Here is a 20,138-nt window from a genome sequence, read left to right as displayed (position 1 = left end):
ATGAGCCTAATCTTCACAAATTCTACACTGAATCCAGTCTTTTTCAAAGGTTTCATCACAGATGATGTAGTGAGTCTCTTGGTCTTCTCTATTTTCTTGAACTGATTTAGCTCTATTTACTGTTGTTTTTTCTTTGTTTCTCTTTATGAAGACGATTTTTCCCCCAGCAGTTTTCTCTTAGCTGCATAGATTCTTTCTTTTTCTTCTTTCTTTCCTTTACTCTGCCGTACTTTACCCATATTGTCTCGTAAAACAAAACATTCTGTGAGAATATAATTCTTATTAATTTCAAACTGTTTCCGATACAACCTGTAACACCTGTCACATACAACCCGCAATATATCTGTCCGATACAACCCGAAACATCATAGAACAAAACATCGCTTACCACCTACGTATTAGTAAGCTTAAGAAGATTTTCGGCCTAGAAGTTAAAGGACAATAAATGTTGTTTTCAACAATAAACAAAAAAAACAACTTATTCTCATTTTCAAGCAAGCAATGACAACCAGAAGTCATCTTCGTTCACTCAAAACGCTATTAAAACTAACAAATTTTCTGCCACGTGTCAACAACACTACTGATTTACTAAATATGGCGGGAATCCGAACTTTCTTTATTCACCCACATTCTGGTGTCTTCACAGGTTCTGCCACTTGCAACAAATGTTAGAAACAACGCTTGTCCGATACTAGCCGCCGTCCGGTACTAGAGGACCTTCCCTTATGCAATTTGGATTGCTTAATGTTTCGTGAGCCAGAATAAACATCATTTAAATTTACAATTCTGAAAATATTTATGAAAATTGAATGTTTAGTTGGTTGGGTAGATTCAATCTGAATCTACCCAAGAATTTCCTGAAACTTTCAGGAAAACCTGATCTGTCTTGGTTTAACAGAGAATATGGAATCATGAAAGATGTGTTAAAAAGACAGGCAGATTTTAAGAAAATTTCGCATGCAAAAACTCCTCAGTGCCGTAACTAGGCGCACGAAGGGGAACCCTAAAATCGGCTATCAAAAAATGATCAGAACTATATTTTAATTTTCAAATTTTACAGTTTGTCGTTGTGGGAGATGATTCCGTTTTTATTAAAGTTAAAAATTAACCGACCATTTCCATTGTGTTTGTTTTTTTTTCGAAAAAAGAAACAAAAAATAAAATCTTACACAGAACATATGAAAAGCTAGTTAAGACATTGCAAGGACTGTTAACTTCAAAAATTAAAAATATATACAGGGTTAGCGAGAAATAAGTTACCCATTTCAGAGAGCTCTGAAGTGCGTTCTACTGCTCGAAATGAGACAAAATTTGGACTACAGATAATTCAAATGATGCGCTTGACATTTTTTAAATAAAAAATTAGTACAAAAATAGTATATTTGTCGATAGGCGGTGCTGGAGAACATAGAAATTTTGACTACGCGTGCACATATAAATGTTGAATATGTAGCACTAATACTGCTCAATGTGCCTTTCTTCATTTTGAACAATGTACTCTAATCGCAAAACCATATTTTCCACATCTGAACTCAGTGAGTCTGCCGGAATATCCAGAACATGGTGCCGAATGCTGCCCTTCAGATCTAGCACAGATACAAATCTTCTTCGATAGTCGTTGTCCTTCAGGAAACCCCACAACCAAAAGTCGCAAGGGATGATATCCGGCGAGCGAGGAGACCATGCTGTAGGAAAATAACGGCTGATTACCCGTGCATCTGTGAAATGCTGTCTTGGTATGGTTTTGCAATTAAAGCACATCGTTCAAAATGTAGGAGGACACATTGAGCAGTTTTAGTGCTACATATTCAACATTTATATGTGCACGCATATTCAATATTTCTGTGTTCTCTAGCACTACGTATTGATGGATTTTTGTATTATTTTTTTATTTAAGAAATGCCAAGCGTATTATTTGAATTATCTGTAGTCCAAATTTTGTGTCATTTCGAGCAGTAGAACGCACTCCAGAGCTCTCTGAAGTGGAAAACTTATTTCTCGCTAACCCTGTACATGGAACAAGTCAATTCGCGATTTAATTGAAACTTGCAATTTGATTTTGTTCAAAAAAAATTTGCTGAAATAAGTTAATCTAGAAAATTAATGCTCATTTTCCAACAATCTATTTTCTATCGGGTTAAATGCAAGTTACTCATACTTTGAACAAACAATGCTCTTGTTTTGTAGAATATAAAATAGGCTTAAGTGATTAGAAATTGTTCTAGTTACTAAACATTTCAGTTAATTAGTTCTTACTGCTGTAAGTTTAAGCTATAAAATGCTTATATCTAAGTTAAGTACAGTCAAACCTCGAGTTAAGAACGCTCCTGTTTAAGAACAAAATTTTGAACGCCGTATTTGCTCCGGTTGCCGTACGATAACTCGGTTTTCGAACAAGCTACTTAGTAGAACCTGCCACCAATGGTCAACTTCCTATACTTCCTATGTTAAAGAAAGTCGACGGCCCGACCAATCAACGACAGGACTACTAATTCAACAATGGTGCCGAGATTCACTTCATGTCATTAGACGTCACAAAACGAGCCATAGATGACGTAGTTATTCAAATTTGATTTCAATGCACATGTGAGTAAGATACTACTTCCAGTTTTCGGTACACAAATCAATTCAATTTAAATAAAATTAATTAATAAAAGCCATGTTAATTGACATTTGCATAATATAAATGACATGTAATAATTCGTATTTAAAGGTGTTTTACTCAAATTAAATAACAAATTTATTAATATATATTATAATATTAATGTTTAATATAATATTTATTAATTAATACTAGGTAGCCAGTTAATTAAAATTAAAAGTAATAAAATAATTAAAACTCTGGTTTTTATACCAAAAATGAAAGAGAAACTAAAATTAAAAATAAAATCAAAATTAATTAATTAATTAAAATTAAAATTAAATCAAATCAACTGAAACATAATATTTCGGAAAGTGTGGATTAAGTATTGTACTTGTTGTCTGTCTAGATTGATTTAGTTATATTTCATCCAGGTAATCAGAGTTGACTCCATTTATAATACTTTTTGTAAAGTTTAATTTTGGTTTCGGTTGGCAGTGATGAAACATACTGCTTTTAATATGTATTGAAAATGGATATAGATATAAATAATATTATATTATATTGCATTTGTAGATATTTTTATGCATGAAATGCTGCTAAAAAGTAAAAAAAGGCTTTGTTTTAGGGGTAGGGAATGGATTAATCCATTTAAATTGTTTCTTATGGAAAAATTTGTATCGGTTTAAGAACAAATCGGTTTCCGAACAATCGGATGGTTTAAATTCGCTTTGATATTGATCATCAAACACTTAGGGATTCAAGTTTCACTTTATTGTATGCAAATAATAAGTCAGTAAGAACATAGTTGCCACAAACTATCACAAAGTGTATTCTACTATTTTGGCACAGATATATATTTTTCTAATTATTTTTATCGTCTTAATTTATTGTCCTAATAAGATAACTATTATTGAAACATATTGAGAAGCAAATTTATGTATTTACTTCAGTTTTAAATTTCAGTTATTGTGACTTTATTTCTGAAAAAAAGCATATTTTGTTTATCCATTTTTTTCCTTTTTTAATTTAAAAAAAGGAGAAAATGTTGCCAGGAGAAGTATTAAACATTCGGAAATTGTTTCGTATTGATGTCAAAATTATTTTTAATACTGTGTGGTGCCATTTGACTTCTTTGCTCCATTAACATTAAGCATAATGTGTAACGAATAAAACTAAACAGTTTTCTGCTGGGTGTTTTTCTTCCAAACATCCGTAACAGAAACATTAAATTGTAAATTTAGAATAAGTTTCTCGAATTAAACTGGTAAATAGAAAAATTATTATAAATAGAAATAGATACAATCATAAAATTAACTTGACACATCTAGTGTTGTCATCAGTTAATTGACGGAGCAAGAATAGACCTTGCTCCGTTAATTAATATTCAACTCTCTCCGTGTAATATAAATAAACATTTAAAAATATTTATAAAAGTAATACACCTGAAAAGTTTGTATAAATTTGTGAAAATTTTTTACCCTCGCCATTTGCCCATATGGTAGTGACCCAGAGTGGCATTGTGATCAAAATCGATGGATACCCAGCATTAAGTAAGTAGTAGCAACATTAAAAATAAGTGAATAATTCTAATTAAACTAATTTTATTGAATTATTAATTATTAAACGTTTTTGATTATGTTACAGCTAAGTTTTTGTTAGAAAACTCGGCTTCTCTATTGTAAATCTGGCCGAATTCATGAGGAACATGATTAGATATAAGGGTGCGACTATGCAGACGCGAACGAACGAATTTGCCGAGCGATGTGCGAGCGAGCGAGAATGTGGTGAGAAGAGGTGATGATGTTCCTCACTCTCGTTAAGTGCGATATGACCATAACGATGAGAGCAAACGGGAGAATTTGGCATGGGGTAACTGAAAGAGCAAACGGGGTAACTGAGTTTGAATGTTCGAAAAAGTCCTAAAATCATATGAATACTGGTGTGTTAATATTTTTGCTCTCCGAACATTGTCTGTAGAATGTGGCTGCCATCTCATCGTTTTGGGATTTTTTTTCAAACATTCAAATTCAATTACCTTAGAAACGTGATTCTGAGGGTTTAGCACTATACGTCCCCGAAGGCTTCAATTCCTTAGTTTATTCTAAATCTTCATTATATTAATAAATTTTAATAAATTCAGATCTTCGTTCGCAATATATTTTTAATCTAACTAAATATATTTTTTCAATTTTACATTTTTATAAATCTTTATTCTGCCTTTGAGAAATGTCGATTTATAAAAATGGAAAATCAAAAATTTATTCAGACACTCGTCAAATAGAACTTATAATACAAAATCGAACTTAGCGAAAATAGAATATAACGGATTTTTTAAAATTTATTTACGTTGTTTATTTTTATTATTATTTATCTACTTATTTATTTGTAATTTTATTTTATTAGTTTAATTTTTAATTTAAACCAACCGGCATTTTATGTTCGAAAAATTATCTGTTACGAATATTTTCGCTAAGTTCGATTTTATATTCTACCTGAAGATGTCTTTAAAAATGGCCGAAACGTTTGTAATTAATTTGCTGTTTTTAAATGTTTCATGAGTGTCTGAATTTCCATATTCGCAGTTTCTATTTTTATAAAAAATTTATAAATCAATTAAAAAAAATTAAATTTCGATAATTTTAATAAAATACATAAATTATAAGTATAAAGCATATAAATTATGTATGAGTTTTTGCATCAGTCTTTAGACAATTATTCTTGTAGAAAATATTTATTTACGTTGCATATAATCTAAAACATAAACATCAAAGACAAGTTAATAAATACGAATTTACTGAAATAATATGTAATTTTTGTAACTTTTTCTTCAATTTATATGGCATATATTTTTCACAAATAAAATTTGCTAGAGAGTAAATCTAGGTCATAACATAAATTATTGATACAGAAAACATTTTAATACAACATAATAAATAAAAGAAAATTTAAGCAAACATTTTTATAAAGTTGCCGTTAGAAACTTCAAATGTTTTGTTTAAATTGTTTTTTGTTACAGGAAGATACAAACGTACCCTTTACATTCCAGGAATATCATTAAAAATATTTTAAGTGCACTTTCGTATCAATTTTCTGTCATATGATTTTAATGTTTTCTTCTATGTAATTTTCCCTGGGCTATTTATAAGAAATAAATCAATATAACTTATAGCTATATATTCATATAAGCTAATAAAAATTGATATTAAATTTTGATTAAATTACACATTAATATAGACATACTTCTATTTTTACTGTTAATTTTTCAAAATAATTTAATGGAATTTCTCAGTATATAAATTTTTATTTCCATATTAGCATTTTAAAAATTACAAAATATTTTTTTGTAATTTCTTTATCTCATCTACAGACTTAAAATCCATAGTAAAATGAAGCATAAAATAACAGATTAAGTAATGATTATATGAATACAGAAAATGTTTAAATTATTAATCGCGTAATATTCTAAATACCTTTCGCTTAACAGGTAAATATTTTTTTATTATTTAATTTGTTAATTAATCTTTACACACATAAATGAACTAAAAAAAATAATTAAATCAATAATTTTATTATAGTTTTATTTAATATTTTACAAGATATGAACTTATAATTAGAAAATGTTAAATTAGTAGATTTTATTCCTATCAAAATGGAGTAAAACTAAAAAATTTTAGTGAAATTAAAAGTACTATTTTGGTGTTTCCTCTTCTTCTGTTAATCCTGTGATGTTTTCGGCTTGAGATATATTTGTAGAAAATCTTTCAGTGTTTTCTTCCTTTAAATCTCTATCAATAATAGATTTTTTTGTAGGCAACGCATCAACTGAAACTGTTGGTTCAAGCGTATCATCTTCCTTTTCTGCAGCCAATAAATATTCTTTTTCGTCAAATTTAACAATATCTGCGATTCCCCCTTTAAGGGCAGCTTTTTGTACTTTCCCCCCTTTCCATACTAGATCTGATTTACGATCTTTTTTTGATATAAATTCACCATATTGTTCTGTTTTACTCTCAAATAAAAATCTTCCTTTTACAGGCTGAAAATAACATTCAAATTTGTTACTTATTTACACACAATATATTTTAAGTTTACGTAAAATAATTATACTGTGTGTGCTTGACAATTTTAATACTAAATATCTGTAATTTAAATTTTAATGATTAGCCTGATATAAATTTATATTACATAAATAAAATTAGCACTTAATATTCTATTATAGAAGACTATTTACTTGGCAATCTTTAAATATTCCGACGAATATAAAGTTTCCCATAATCAATTCTCCTGATCCTGACATTCGATCTTTTATCCAATTGCCGAGAAACTGTGCGCCTGTTCTACTATATCTATAAGAACCATAACCATGTCGCAGATCATATTGCCATTCTCCGATATATACGTCTCCATTTGTATAATAATAATGTCCAGAACCGTGTCTGTTATTTCTATAAAACTGGCCTTCAAGTTAAAAAAAAAAATTCATATCCATTAGTATGATTAAATATTTTAATACTGTGATTTTTGATTAATATCTACCATTATAAACACTTTTATCTGGATAACGTAGGGTTCCCGAACCATCCTTTTCTCCATCTCGCCATGTACCTTTATATTCTGCTCCGTTGTGATAAATATATCTGCCATCACCATGTTTTCTGTTATAACTATAACATCCTTCGTAAACATCTCCATTAGGATAAATTGCTTTTCCAAATCCGTGTCTTTCCCCTTTATCGTTACGTTCTCCAAAATAGTTCTAAATGATTTTTAGTAAATCACCTTTTTTTTCAAAATATTACCAAGGAATCATCCATAAATTACGAAATTCTAATTTTATATCTTTCAATTACCATTCCACATCTGTAATGCTTCGTAATGCCATCGCTAAAACCCAAAATTATGCAATACATATCCACGATCAACCATCTTAATTGTACTAAGGATACTGAACTTTACATTATTTTATTAATTACACGTATAATGTATAAAGCAGATGTATAACGTACAAAAGTGACATAAACAGTACTGTTTATGTCATTTTTTGTTTCTGAATTGTTGCATAATGTTCAGTACGCAACATTTCAGAAACAAAAAATTCAGCAAAGAGTTGCTTTACTTTCACAATAACATTTGATGGCGCCATCTGTTATAATATTTTATTTAAAATCCTTTTATATTTTTAATCATTATAAAATGACCAAAACCTTAATTTTGAGAATAAGTATAGGTTTTATGAAAAATTGAAAATGCCAATAACGAGTAAAATCATCATTAAGTCTGACCCTACTGAAGGTACACACGATTCCCTTTATTTCCCCACCCCTCGACCTTTAATCACCAAAATTGATAGCATCAATCCTCCTAATAAACATCCTATAAAACTTCAGAAAATTTAGACAAAAAGCACAGGAGTTCTTAAACTTCAAAGAGGTTAAACAAAATAGTGCCACACACACTAACATCCATACATACAGAAATTACCCCCGAATTTTTTGCATTTTTCCATGTTTCAAGATCTCCTGAGTCCAAAAATGTATAAATCTTGGGGCAGCAGAGCCCGCAGACTATAAAAAAGGGGAGACACAAACTATAAAAACGGGCATTGCACATACATTATATAAAATATACAGTAAGTATATACAGTATATACTTTATATTTTATACAATATTATATATATATATATATATATTAAATATACCTGTGATATCTGTGTATACTTATACAAGTATCGCAGTTAATTATTAATTTCTCAATGCTATCATATATCAAATACAGTGGTACGACAGAACAATCACCACCCGCTAGAACAAATTTTCGGAAACAAACCTTTATCCCTATTATTTTACAAACGATACTAATCAATTTAAAAACACTAGTGTTAGGTAATATCGCATTCTTTTGTAACGTATTGTAACAATTACCTGCATACCCATTACTCACCCATATCTGCGTTACGTAATTTACGGACAGCCCCAAGTTTTCATACATAAAGTTGTATTATACCTTTAATTCACAGAAAGGAATTTCTTTTTCGATATCTTCTTCTGTGAATATGAATTCATCTGATTCTGTGAATATGAATTCATCTTCTTCAGATTCCATTTCATTCATTTCATCATATTCCAGGGATTCGAGAGATTCTGTGGAATATGATTTATCTGATTCTCCTTCTACTCTACTTTCCTCCATTGCTAAATAATAAATAATTTAATTGCTGTATTACAAAATAATTATGAGGAATAGAAATAATGCTCTTAATTTATAAATTGTATCAAATCAATGCTTACTACCTCGTAATTCAGCGACACTTAGAATAAATTTGTCAAATTTAATAAAAACTCTTTTGTAACGGAAAATATGCTAAAATCTGTTAAAAACTAATCAAATATTCGAAATTCTTTTTACAAATGTTTTCCAAATATGTGCATTCTTTATTATTTAAATTCGAATTTTATACTAACTCGATTAAATTTTCAAATATTCGAAATTAAATTAATCGATAAAAAATGTTTTAGAAATTTTTATTTCAAGTCATCCGTATTACAATAAAATTAATATATTTTCTTAAAAATACTTTTCATTATTTATTTATTTGAATATTTTCACTTGCAATAACTCACAATACAAATTATTATCATATAAAAATACTCTTTATACATTTGAAGAAAATTCTATTTATGTTCATTCTATCGAAAAATTTTATTTATTCATCACATATTTACAGCATTATGGTATTCTTTACATATATGAGAACATTCATAAATCACGCAGTCCAATGTTTGCACATTTTTACCCCTTCACCGTTCTGGTAACATTTTGTGGCTAGACAAGTGACCCTTCTCCCTAAAACCACGTAGTCTAGGAGACCTTAACCTATCATATACACGATATACGAAGGCTGTTCGGAAAGTTCGCGGCCTGAAATAGAACAACAAACAAAATAATGTTAAAACTTTTTTTATTTTTCAATATAGTTTCCTTTATTAGCAATGCACTTATTCCAGCGATGTTCTAGCTTTTTTATGCCATCACAATAGGTCGATTTGTCAAGGTGTGCAAAATACTCATTCACTTCCGAGATGACTTCGTCATTTGAGTGGAATCTCTTTCCAGCCAAATTTTTTTTTTACGTTTGGAAAAAGGTGGAAGTCACTGGGGGCCAAATGAGGTGAGTACGGTGGATGTGGAACTAATTGGAAGCGAAGTTCGTTTATCTTTTGTTCGGAGATTCTGGCGGAATATGCAGGTGCATTATCGTGGTGGAACGGAACCCTTTTTCTTCAAGTGTTGCCTCTTTTCTTCGATTTCTTTCTTCAGTTTTTCCAAAAGTTCACAGTAGTAGACAGCATTGATGGTCTTTCCTCTTTCTAGGTAGTCAATAAAGATGATGCCTTTAGCATCCCAAAAAACCGAAGCTATCACTTTCCCCGCTGATGGAACTGTCTTTGCCTTCTTTGGTAGTGGCGAACTGTGGTGTTTCCACTGCTTCGACTGTTCCTTAGTTTCAGGAGTGTAGTAATGGATCTACATTTCATCAGTAGTCACAAACCAATGCAAGAAATCCTGTGGATTTTTCTGGTAGAAGTCCAAACACTCCTTTGACATCAAAGTGCGAACACAATTTTGCTCGGCGGTCAGCAATTGCGGCAACAACCTTGCTGAGACCTTCGTCATACCCAAATTTTCGGTTAAGATGTGGTGCACTCGATCGACAGAGATGCCTGTTGTCTCAGCTATCTCATGCGTTTTCAAACGGCGATCTGCTAACACAAAATCGTGAACTTTGTCGATATTTTCTTCAGTGACAGCAGTTGACGGCCGTCCGCTGCGAGGGTCATCTTCCACACTCTCTCTGCCAGATTTAAAAAGGGCTGTCCATTTTTTCACAGTGATGTACGAAGGAGCAGACTCTCCCAAAACTTCATCCATGTCAGCTTTGATTTGAGATGGGGTCAACCCTTTTTTCGTCAGGTATTTTATGACCGCACTAGTCTCCGTCTTCTCCATTTTTGACAAAGCACTTGCACACTAACTATCTGCTAAGCGGTCGTGGCAAAACTTTACGACAAATCAAGCGGAAATTGGTATTGTATCTTTAGCAAAGATGTCTGAATAATTCCCGCCAAAAATTAAATTGATCGCAGCGCCGCATATAGGCAAGGCCGCGAACTTTCCGAACAGCCCTCGTATGAGTTCCGAAGTTGAATTTTTATGGCAATACTAATGGCGCTAGTCATTTCCGTCTGAACTGTTCTCGTAACCGCTGTCAAAGTGTGTGAATAGTTTGCATTGTCAACAGTTATCTCATCTCGAGTTGTTACTATTTTGTGAAATTTGTTTTTTCAGTATGTTGGATTTTCAAGAAAAGCAATGTATTTCGATCAATTTTGTTTTAAAGCCGATTTATCAGCTTTTAAAAACTTTTTACGCTATGTGGGCACTATGTATGGCTTTTTTTTTTAAAGCCCATTATGGGTTCGACCACAATGGGGCAGTCGGGTAGTGAGGGACGGTACTCGACATATCCAGACGGATCACTCCTGAAAAATTCTTGGGGTTTTTGACCCGTTCAAATTAGATTCTGAGTTCTCCAGAGCGGTGGCCTGCCACCCTAACCCTGCCGACCAGGTTTATCAGCTAGAAAAAACTTTGAAAACGGTGTAAAAAGCTTATAGTAAAGAGACGTTAAGTCGAGCGAACGTCTTTTGATGATATGCCAGATTTCGTGAAGGGAGGGAGGTAATCCATAGAGGACGGTGACGTCACACAACAAGTCGAACACACGACATCACCGCTGTGGCAAATTGGTAAAAATGATGAATCACTTCTCGCATGATAGTAGAAGAATTAAAAACATCCAAAATTGTAGTTATTCGCATTTTAGCACCTAAATAGGGGCCAGTTACCCTTAAAAAACCTCGCAGAAGACATCCCCTTAGGCTGATCACCCAAGTGTTGTGTTGCCGTAACTAATAAAACAAACAAACAAACTGACCTCCCAAAGCAGAAGGTAATGCTTTAATCGCCTCCCAATTTTACTATCGGCATTTTTAATATTCTCAAAATAATAGCCTAAATAAATAAATTGTTTAACAGAATTCTAACATCTGATGCACATTTCGAGGAAAGGTTGGTAGTAAAATCTTTTAAACATCATATAAAATGACAACTAACGGAAATAAAATGAGAGAAATGGACTTGACTTCCAATGCTTATCCAACGATATTTCTCAACTTCGAATATTTTTGACAAGAGTTCCAAAACAAAGGAATCCACTATCAAAAAGAATATGATAATCACTTTAAACCGAACACTAATTGGAACAACATTCTTGCTGATTTACATTAAATTAATAACCATAATGAAATCTTGGATAACGTTATGTAAATATTGCTAATAAACCGGATATTGAATATGCTATACTGTATTATTATTTTTTTTAACTTTCATTGTTCTAGTACCGGAACAGATGTATACAAAAAATTATTTTAATCCTTTGCTTTCTTATCCTTTTCTATCAATTATAATTATACATATGATTTCTATGCCAACAATATACTATAATAATATTTCCAATAATGGAAACTGGTGACTTATGAAGTTCTGGTGCTTAAGAATAAACCAATGAGATAAATCTTTTCTAATCCTTTTAATGCAGTGCAGAAATAATATATAATTGTGTAAAATGTTTTTATTATTTTATACATCCAATTAAAACTAATTGTTTTTAACAATTCATGACTTATTCAAAAATTTGCTAATCTGACTCGTTCTTCTTTATCGGCCTTTTCTCAATTGAACATTCTCATTCATAGCGGTCGAGAGAGAGCTGAAGATTTATTTCCCGGCTCGGAGAAAACATAGGAAATCGAAGAAGTTCCTACCCGTATAAAATTAATGTTATTTTTAACTAAGAAAATAAAAGTCTTTAAGACTTCTTTTCTTAATAAAGAAACATTCTACGTATTTCATTTGTTTAAAAAATGCAGATAACTAAAGGAGTTCGTTCTATCGCCGGACTCCATACAAGCTCTCGATGACCCTGATACCATTTAAACTACATCTTTTTGTATTAAGTAATCTGTTAAGGCCATAATTGTTTTACCTCTTTATAGATATGGACTGGTTGTCGAGTGGTTAATATCCAAAATGTATAAAGGAACATCAGTGAGATGACCTAATCAAGTAGAATAAGCAAATGTTATTTATTAATAGCATGAACTAAGAACAAGATCGAGACTACGTAGCGGCGGCCGTAGACTATGAAAAAAAATGAACACAAGCTATAAAAAAAAAGACATCGTGCATTACGCAAAGAGCTTCTAACTCTAAGATTCAACGTCGAATCAGCATTTCCACAAGGTGACGCTCGTTGCACTTGGAGCTAACTTGACCTCGAAAACAAGGAATGGACAGAGTCGGAATGAGGTATTGGTCACCACATGACAAAGTTGCATGGTCATTGGACAAATACCGTTCATTAGTTTTGTTTTTTTTTTTTTTAAATATTAGCAGAATAATCAGAATTTTCCGTTGTTTAGGTACCTCTTGGGGATTATGAAAAGGGCAACCGAGACGAAAAAGGGGCACGTACTGTACCTCAAGTGCCCCAATGTACGGGTGCCCCTGACTACGGATATTATCTTTATACAGTATATATATTTTTATATAAAAATCAATAATAAAATGATAAAATTTTATTATTCTGTATTACTTTTAATTTTGAAAAAAGATATAAAATTTCTGCGCTTTATCAATTGAATATATTAATATTTAGTTAAACTGTAAATTTAATTATTTTTTATTTTAAAATAAATTTACCAACCGATAGGGGGCGAAGTTCGAATTTTGCGAGGCGAAGTGATGAGTGTTTACTTCACGAAAATATCCGAAGCGAAAGGTTGGCAAGAGTTATTAGTATTACTCAACCTATGATTGTGATTGTTTTTCTTTTAATAGAATCTTTACTATTCACTAATTTTCCTTATTAATTCTAATAATGACGTAAATTTGTAAATAATACTGATTGTATCAAATTTAAATGAAGAGTAAGTAAAAATAACTTTATTTTTCAAAATAAATATTTTTAGAATTATTTAATCATTGTTTATATTTTGAAACTGAACATTTAAGCAAGTTTACTATACAGTGGGTAATCGGTTAACGAACATAATCCGTTCCAAGACCGTGTTCGTTATCCGAACATCCAGTGTAGTAAATTAACTGTGATTTAGACACACCGTACTGTTACATCTGAGGAGAATAGTTAGTGATTCAACTAAATATTTAGAATAATTTAGCGTTTTACATTTATAAATAAGATATGAAACGGCTGATATCAATGCGATTTTTTCTTAATTATCTTCCGATTTTTATAATTTATAAATTTCTTAGTTGCTTATTAATGCGAATTTTGATACATGTGTCGCATACTTATACAATATTTTTAGAATATAGAAAAATAACTCTCTGCCTTTCTCCACAATAAGCAGTAGAAACAACTGTTTTTCTTAAAAGTTATTGATAATGTACTGGAAACTGAAAGGAAAAAAAAAAACTAGGGATAACAAAATCACTTAGAAAATTAACAGATAACTGTATCAGTGTGTTTTATTATTTAAAACAATTTTTTTTAACCTTTTATTCTGTTATACTTACCTAAAGAATCTCACTCAGTTTTTCATTTTTTTTTTTTTTTGAAAATGTGAGATCTTCTAATTCAAGAAACAGTTAATATAGATTTTAAAATAGTAAAAACAGCTTGTTTACATTAAAGCAATATATTGTTCTTCAAGCCTAAGTTAATAAATATGGATGATAAAAATTAAAACTGTCATTTTATAACAAAATATTTAATAAATTTTTTTATTAAGGATTCAAAAATCTCATCATCAGAGTATTTAATTAACTGTGATAAAAATATGATAAAAAACAAAAGTATTTGTTAATTTTTAATCAATGACTAGGACAAAAAGATTAGACAAAGTAACTAGGTAGGACAATTGAGATGGAACCGGAAAGAAAGAAGCAATGTTTCCACTTGCCACAATGAAAGAGGCTATCCTCATACCTGCTGACATGGAGAAATGATCCAAGAAGAAAGCAATCTTCGTCGATTACTTTGTTCTTGTGTTTCTTTCCTTTTTTGTGTGTATTTTCCATTAGGCGCATGCAATGGTGTTTTTATTTTTGATCCTTAGACCTAAATTCTGTTAGTGCACTCAGATGCATTGGAGAGCATGCAAATTCACTTTAACTCTTCTGTATATTGAAAATAAAGTCTTGGATTCCTATTTTTTACATTTAACTCTTTAAACATGAAATTGGCCAAAATCAGCTTTATTCATTAAAAACAAAATTGGATAATTGAAAAGTTGATAGACTAGTTTTAGTATACAAGTTCCCCTTGTAGCCTGAAGGGTAAAAACAATTTAGTCATTAGCAACAGAGATGGAGTTAGTTTTCAGAGATTAGAGAGTTAAATGGACCCTCATTGCAATTAATAGAAAATGGCAAAGTTTTATCAAAATTAGCCCATTAAACTTTGAGAATGAACTCAGTTCTATAAATCCATAGAAGATATACTAGTGACTGCAGAACATCACCCGACAAAGTTGTGTGATTCGTGCAATATTGCTTTGTCACACACGCTTGTGCTATGACATTATATCTCGAGAACAAAGTCATGGATTCCCATTTTTTATTACATTTTTGGATTCCTCATTGCAATTAATGGAAAATGACAAAGTTTAATCAAAATCAATCAATCAGATTTTGAGAACGAGCCCAATTCTGTAAGCCACATTCTTCTATGAAGCTTACAGATTTGGCTAACGCTCTGCCTCAATTATTAAAATTTTAAAATGTTTTTTATTTTCTTATTTGTTATTATGATTAATAATAACAAATAAGAATCATTATCATTTCTTTTTCTATTTTATAATCTATTTCTGTATGTTTTAGCCAATTCTATATGACAATCTTTATGGTTCTTCTGAACTATTCTTCGAGTATGAATGTATCATTATAATCATAAATAGTAATGTATTCAGTCATGTTTACTTTGACCATCAATTGAGTATAAAAACAATCTGTTTCTCGTTACAATGTTCTTTAGTGTAGCTCATACCTTTCTATCACATACCTACATTTTTACACATTTTAACAACTATCATTAAACTTATCTACTTTACTTATCATTGTTCTTGGCTTTTTAATTTTTAGTTTGTAATCTGTCTTTTCACTAGTATTCTTGGCTTTTTTTTTTATGGTAGTTAAAAGAAAACACTTTCTTATTCTATCTGATTAGAGCATTTCAATGATGTTTCTTTATATACTTTGGATATTAATGGAGTTGTTTAAAACAAATAGTAAACTATTTGTTTTAAACAACTCCATTAATATCCAAAGTATATAAAGAAACATCAGTGAAATGCTCTAGTAAATGTACACTGTCATCTGTCTCTTTGACTGTCTGTCCTTCCTTAATCTTGAGAATGGAGTTAAATAGATGAAAGATGAGACCAGATATGGAAACCTTGGCAAAATGCCCTGATTAACTATATACGAACATTTGATGCAAACTGAAAGTCATGTTATTTTAATTCAAAAATTTTTCCCTGAAAGGAGTTAGATAAATGACTGGCATGACTCTATTGCTAATGGAAAAGTATGATGTACAGGGGCATTACTAACTTGAGGTGGAGAGCATATATTTTAAATTTAAAAATTATTAAAAATACGATTGAAAATTGCAGCCCAGCATTGTGACAATGTGACAATAAATAATTGCTTGTTAGATGTGATTTATGTTTTTCAGATCTCTAACTTATTGATCATTATGCATTTATGTACTGTATTTTTTTTCAACGTTGCCTATAATTTTAAAGTTCTAGAGTCCCTTTTTGATAAAGCACCTTGTCAAACCATCCATTCCCTTCACTAAGCAAATAGACTGCTACAGTGCATTTTTATAGCCTGGCCAAAATTCATGAAACAAGCTGTACAAGCTGTACTCCTGTTTTACCACTTTCAACCTTTCATATGTATATATTCCTTTATCTTATTTTTATCTCCAATGAGATTCTGTTCTTAATTTATTTTGCCACTCAACTCTTCCATTGTCACATCCTTGTAATGCATAAATATAGAAAAATTTATTTATTTAAACAATAGAATAAAAATAAAATCACAATATTAAGAACATAGCTTTTTTTTTCAATATTTTAATTAAAGAATTATCAGTAATTTTGATAATTTATTTTAATTAAAATATGTTTCATTGTTACAAAGTTACATAGAAACATTTTAAAATTTTAATACCTTTGTTTTTTAAATATGCTAATATTATTGTATTAAAATATTTTCATTTACTTGCATAATAATTTATCATATATTTGTTTTAGAAAAATCAATGTTTAATGAAGATTTTGAAAATGAAGCTGCACGAGTTAAAAAACCAAAGGAATATTATATGATTGATGCATTTTTAATCTCATGGCTGTTCAGAAAATTTTAAAAGAAGTTACTGAAACAGTTACAGATATTTCAGATGAAGGTATATGTATTTAATTATACTTAAATATATATTTAATTATGTATATTTAAGTATAATTATATATTTAATTATGTATATTTAAGTATAATTATCTATTTAATTATGTATGTATTTAAGTATATACAGTGGTACCTCGGGTTTTGTCGATATTCTGTCTGAAAACAATCGGTGAAATTCGAAACCGATGAAAACCGAGGCAATCATTTCCATATGAATCAATGTAAATTCAATTAATTTGTTCTAGACACTCCAAACTTCATACCAAAAACACATTTTATAGAGAATAAATATAGGGTTTAATACTAATACAATAACAAATTAATATAAAATGAATATAAAAGACTAATATGATAGCCTTTGAAACAGAATCGTCATTTAACTGGTTTTGATTGATCCAAATTAATAACTGTTCAACATCTTCAATTGTTTGTGATCTCTATTTCATTAGCACATTTACGCTTTTCACTACATTAGCCTCCTTTATTGTTTCTTTTTTCGCCACAATGGAACTTATTGTGGATGGCGACTTCCTGTACATACAGCCGATTTCAGCAATCTTAATACCACTCTTGTATTTTTCAATGATTTCCTTCAACTCAATTATGTTCCTGGCCTTCTTCTTCAAAGGGCTGCTTGCTCTGGAAACTTTCTTTGGTCCCATGATGGAGCTAATAGGAAAGGAAAGCAAAGGAATTGTTTGGCTAGCTGTGTGGGGTAATGCTTACACAATGAGAAACAACACCACACTGATAGGAAAACGTGTGGGTCGCCCTTTGTTTTAGCAAAATTAGCAGTGAGGTCATGTGGGCATGCTGACGAAAACTGAGACAGATTTCTCACAGAAAAAATTGACAAAAATCGAAACTGACAATAACCGAAGTCAACGAAAACTGAGGTATCAGTGTATAACAAAAACAGTTATGTAAGTAGATTAGATTGAATTCAAATGATAGAATTCAATTTTTCTATCATTTGAATGATAGAAAAATTTATTAGTGATAGAAATTTCACTAATAAACATTTACTAAAAATTTCTTAAAGTATAGATAAATAAATAAATTTATTTTTATTCATAAGGGATTAATAAGCTATTAAAAGTATTAATAATTTTGATAAAATTTTTAATGTTAATTTTTTATCAGTCTGTTTCTATAAAAATTAATAAATTTACTGCAGAAGAAGGTTTAATACAGAAGATTATATTCTAATTTTTCTGATTACATAACTCATTAATTCAAATAGAAAGTCTGAAGAAACAAAATTCTCAGAGAAATTTAAATATTTAGAAAATCAAGAAACCTCAAGGTACCATAAAAAATTTTTCAATAAATATTTCTTAGTGACATTTTCAATTTTTTGTCATTTGAATATAATCTAATCTAGTTACATAACGTTTTTTTGTTAAAAAATAAAAATAAGTTGGGTATTATAATAATTGGAGTTATTTCTCTAAAACATTTTTGAGGTTTGTAATGGCATACATTAGAAATATAACAAAGAAGCATTCATTTATTTCAACCACAGTGAATACTTGAAACTTTTAAGAATTATATATAATAAGCAATGAATATAATTCACAGATGCCCATGTGGTTAAGGTGACAGCCCACTTCTCTGGGAGACCAGGATCAAATCCAGATAAATCAAAATCTCAGAAATTTTTGAGGGACATTCATTGGATATGTTGGTCCCTGTTCCTCGCTACACACCACTTCATTGTGGACCTGGCTAAACCTATAATGGGCTTGCCAAAAAAAAGCCCTGTTAGTGCAAACAGGGCAAAAACAGTTAAAAGTATAATTCATTAAAACAATAAGAATAAGGTAACACAATATGCTGCCAATTTGGATCGTATAGAGTAGTTAATAACCAACTAGTACCAAGTAGTGATTGCAATACCGGTATACTGGGATACCGAATACCGGGATTTTGAGTCATTTGTACAATTTTGTAATACCGGTATTCACAAGTTTAAATACCGTTTTTTCGGTATTTACTAGAAATTTTTTAAATTGTCTCCACTATATGTTTAGGAGTTGCCAATATAGCAAAATAGTATACGTGTTTGTTTTTATGTCTCCATAACAGGCGAAATGAATTAGACTGTGAATACAAAGTTGCATCGTACAGTCTAGAGAGGTGATCAATATGTAAATCACCTAAGGAGGCGGGCCAAAACTGTCCTATTACAGCTCAGAGCGATACTGCACACGCGCAGGATTCGTAGTCTGATATTCGTATCTGTGAAAACAAGGTTGTAATTGTGAAAAAAGTACGTACTATTTCGAAAAATTTTGATATATTTTTTAAATTGGTGAGTTTGTTATTCACATTGTATTTGCATATCATACTTTAGGGTTCAAAATATTCAGATTTATTATATATTCATAATTAATAAATCCATAATAATGAATAAGAATAACTTTAAAGATCATAAAAAATCTGTTGATAATACTTTGGTTTGGTTTCATTATTTATATGATGAAAAGAATATGGTGGCACAATGTAAAAAATGTTCAAGAGTTATTAAAGTGAATGGAGGAAGTACAAGCGGACTCCATACACATTTAAAAACGAAACATGATACAAATTTGTTAAAGAGAAAAGAATCTAATTGCGATGAAGATACAAATTTAAGCACAGTTTCTAAGCCCAAGCCATCAGGGATTTTAGATTATTTTGAAAAAAAAGATAATTTGGATGAAATTATAAATAAAATGACAGCATTAGATGGTTTGCCATTTCGAGTGTTTTGCACTTCTACTGAATTAATAAAATCACTATCCGCCAGAGGTTTTAAAAATCTACCAACATCGATTAATACTATAAGAAGAACTGTTATAAACTACAGTAACAGTCTTTGCAATTCTTTGAAACACGAGTTAATCCAATTAAAAATAAATGGTGAAAAATTTAGTCTTACAGTTGATGAATGGACAAGTGTAAGAAATAGATGCTATTCAAATATAAATATTCATTCTGAAAAAAAAAAAAATT

General features: G+C 30.3%; 2 protein-coding genes and 1 long non-coding RNA gene across 6 annotated transcripts in view; 1 reads left to right on the top strand and 2 right to left on the bottom strand.

The window, feature by feature from the left end:
* Positions 1–6,164: 6,164 nt before the first annotated feature.
* On the bottom strand, positions 6,165–9,018 carry LOC136978631 (radial spoke head 1 homolog). Its single transcript, XM_067274371.1, has 5 exons — positions 8,894–9,018; positions 8,589–8,776; positions 7,121–7,340; positions 6,816–7,042; positions 6,165–6,620 (listed from the first exon to the last, which is right to left on the bottom strand). Exons 2-5 carry the CDS (start codon positions 8,772–8,774, stop codon positions 6,273–6,275), a joined length of 981 nt encoding a protein of 326 aa, XP_067130472.1. The 5' UTR covers positions 8,775–8,776; positions 8,894–9,018; the 3' UTR covers positions 6,165–6,272.
* A 1,376-nt stretch (positions 9,019–10,394) lies between these two features.
* On the bottom strand, positions 10,395–10,770 carry LOC136978629 (uncharacterized). The gene is made up of 2 exons (XR_010881252.1): positions 10,645–10,770; positions 10,395–10,572 (listed from the first exon to the last, which is right to left on the bottom strand). It is a non-coding gene; the product is annotated as an uncharacterized lncRNA (long non-coding RNA).
* A 2,619-nt stretch (positions 10,771–13,389) lies between these two features.
* LOC136978673 (putative leucine-rich repeat-containing protein DDB_G0290503) overlaps positions 13,390–20,138 on the top strand; it is an 85,981-nt gene continuing 79,232 nt past the window's right edge. For 3 of the 4 annotated variants that reach the window (XM_067274410.1, XM_067274408.1, XM_067274412.1), the window contains exons 1-2: positions 13,390–13,485; positions 16,991–17,142. In XM_067274410.1, coding sequence (XP_067130511.1) covers positions 17,082–17,142 — 61 coding nt within the window. In that variant the 5' untranslated portion in view covers positions 13,390–13,485; positions 16,991–17,081. The other variant, XM_067274409.1, reaches the window with a different exon arrangement.

This window comes from Centruroides vittatus, unplaced genomic scaffold (assembly GCF_030686945.1).
Source record: "Centruroides vittatus isolate TY-2023 unplaced genomic scaffold, ASM3068694v2 contig_549, whole genome shotgun sequence".
NCBI lineage: Eukaryota > Metazoa > Arthropoda > Arachnida > Scorpiones > Buthidae > Centruroides > Centruroides vittatus.
This window is presented reverse-complemented; position numbering and strand designations above follow the sequence as displayed.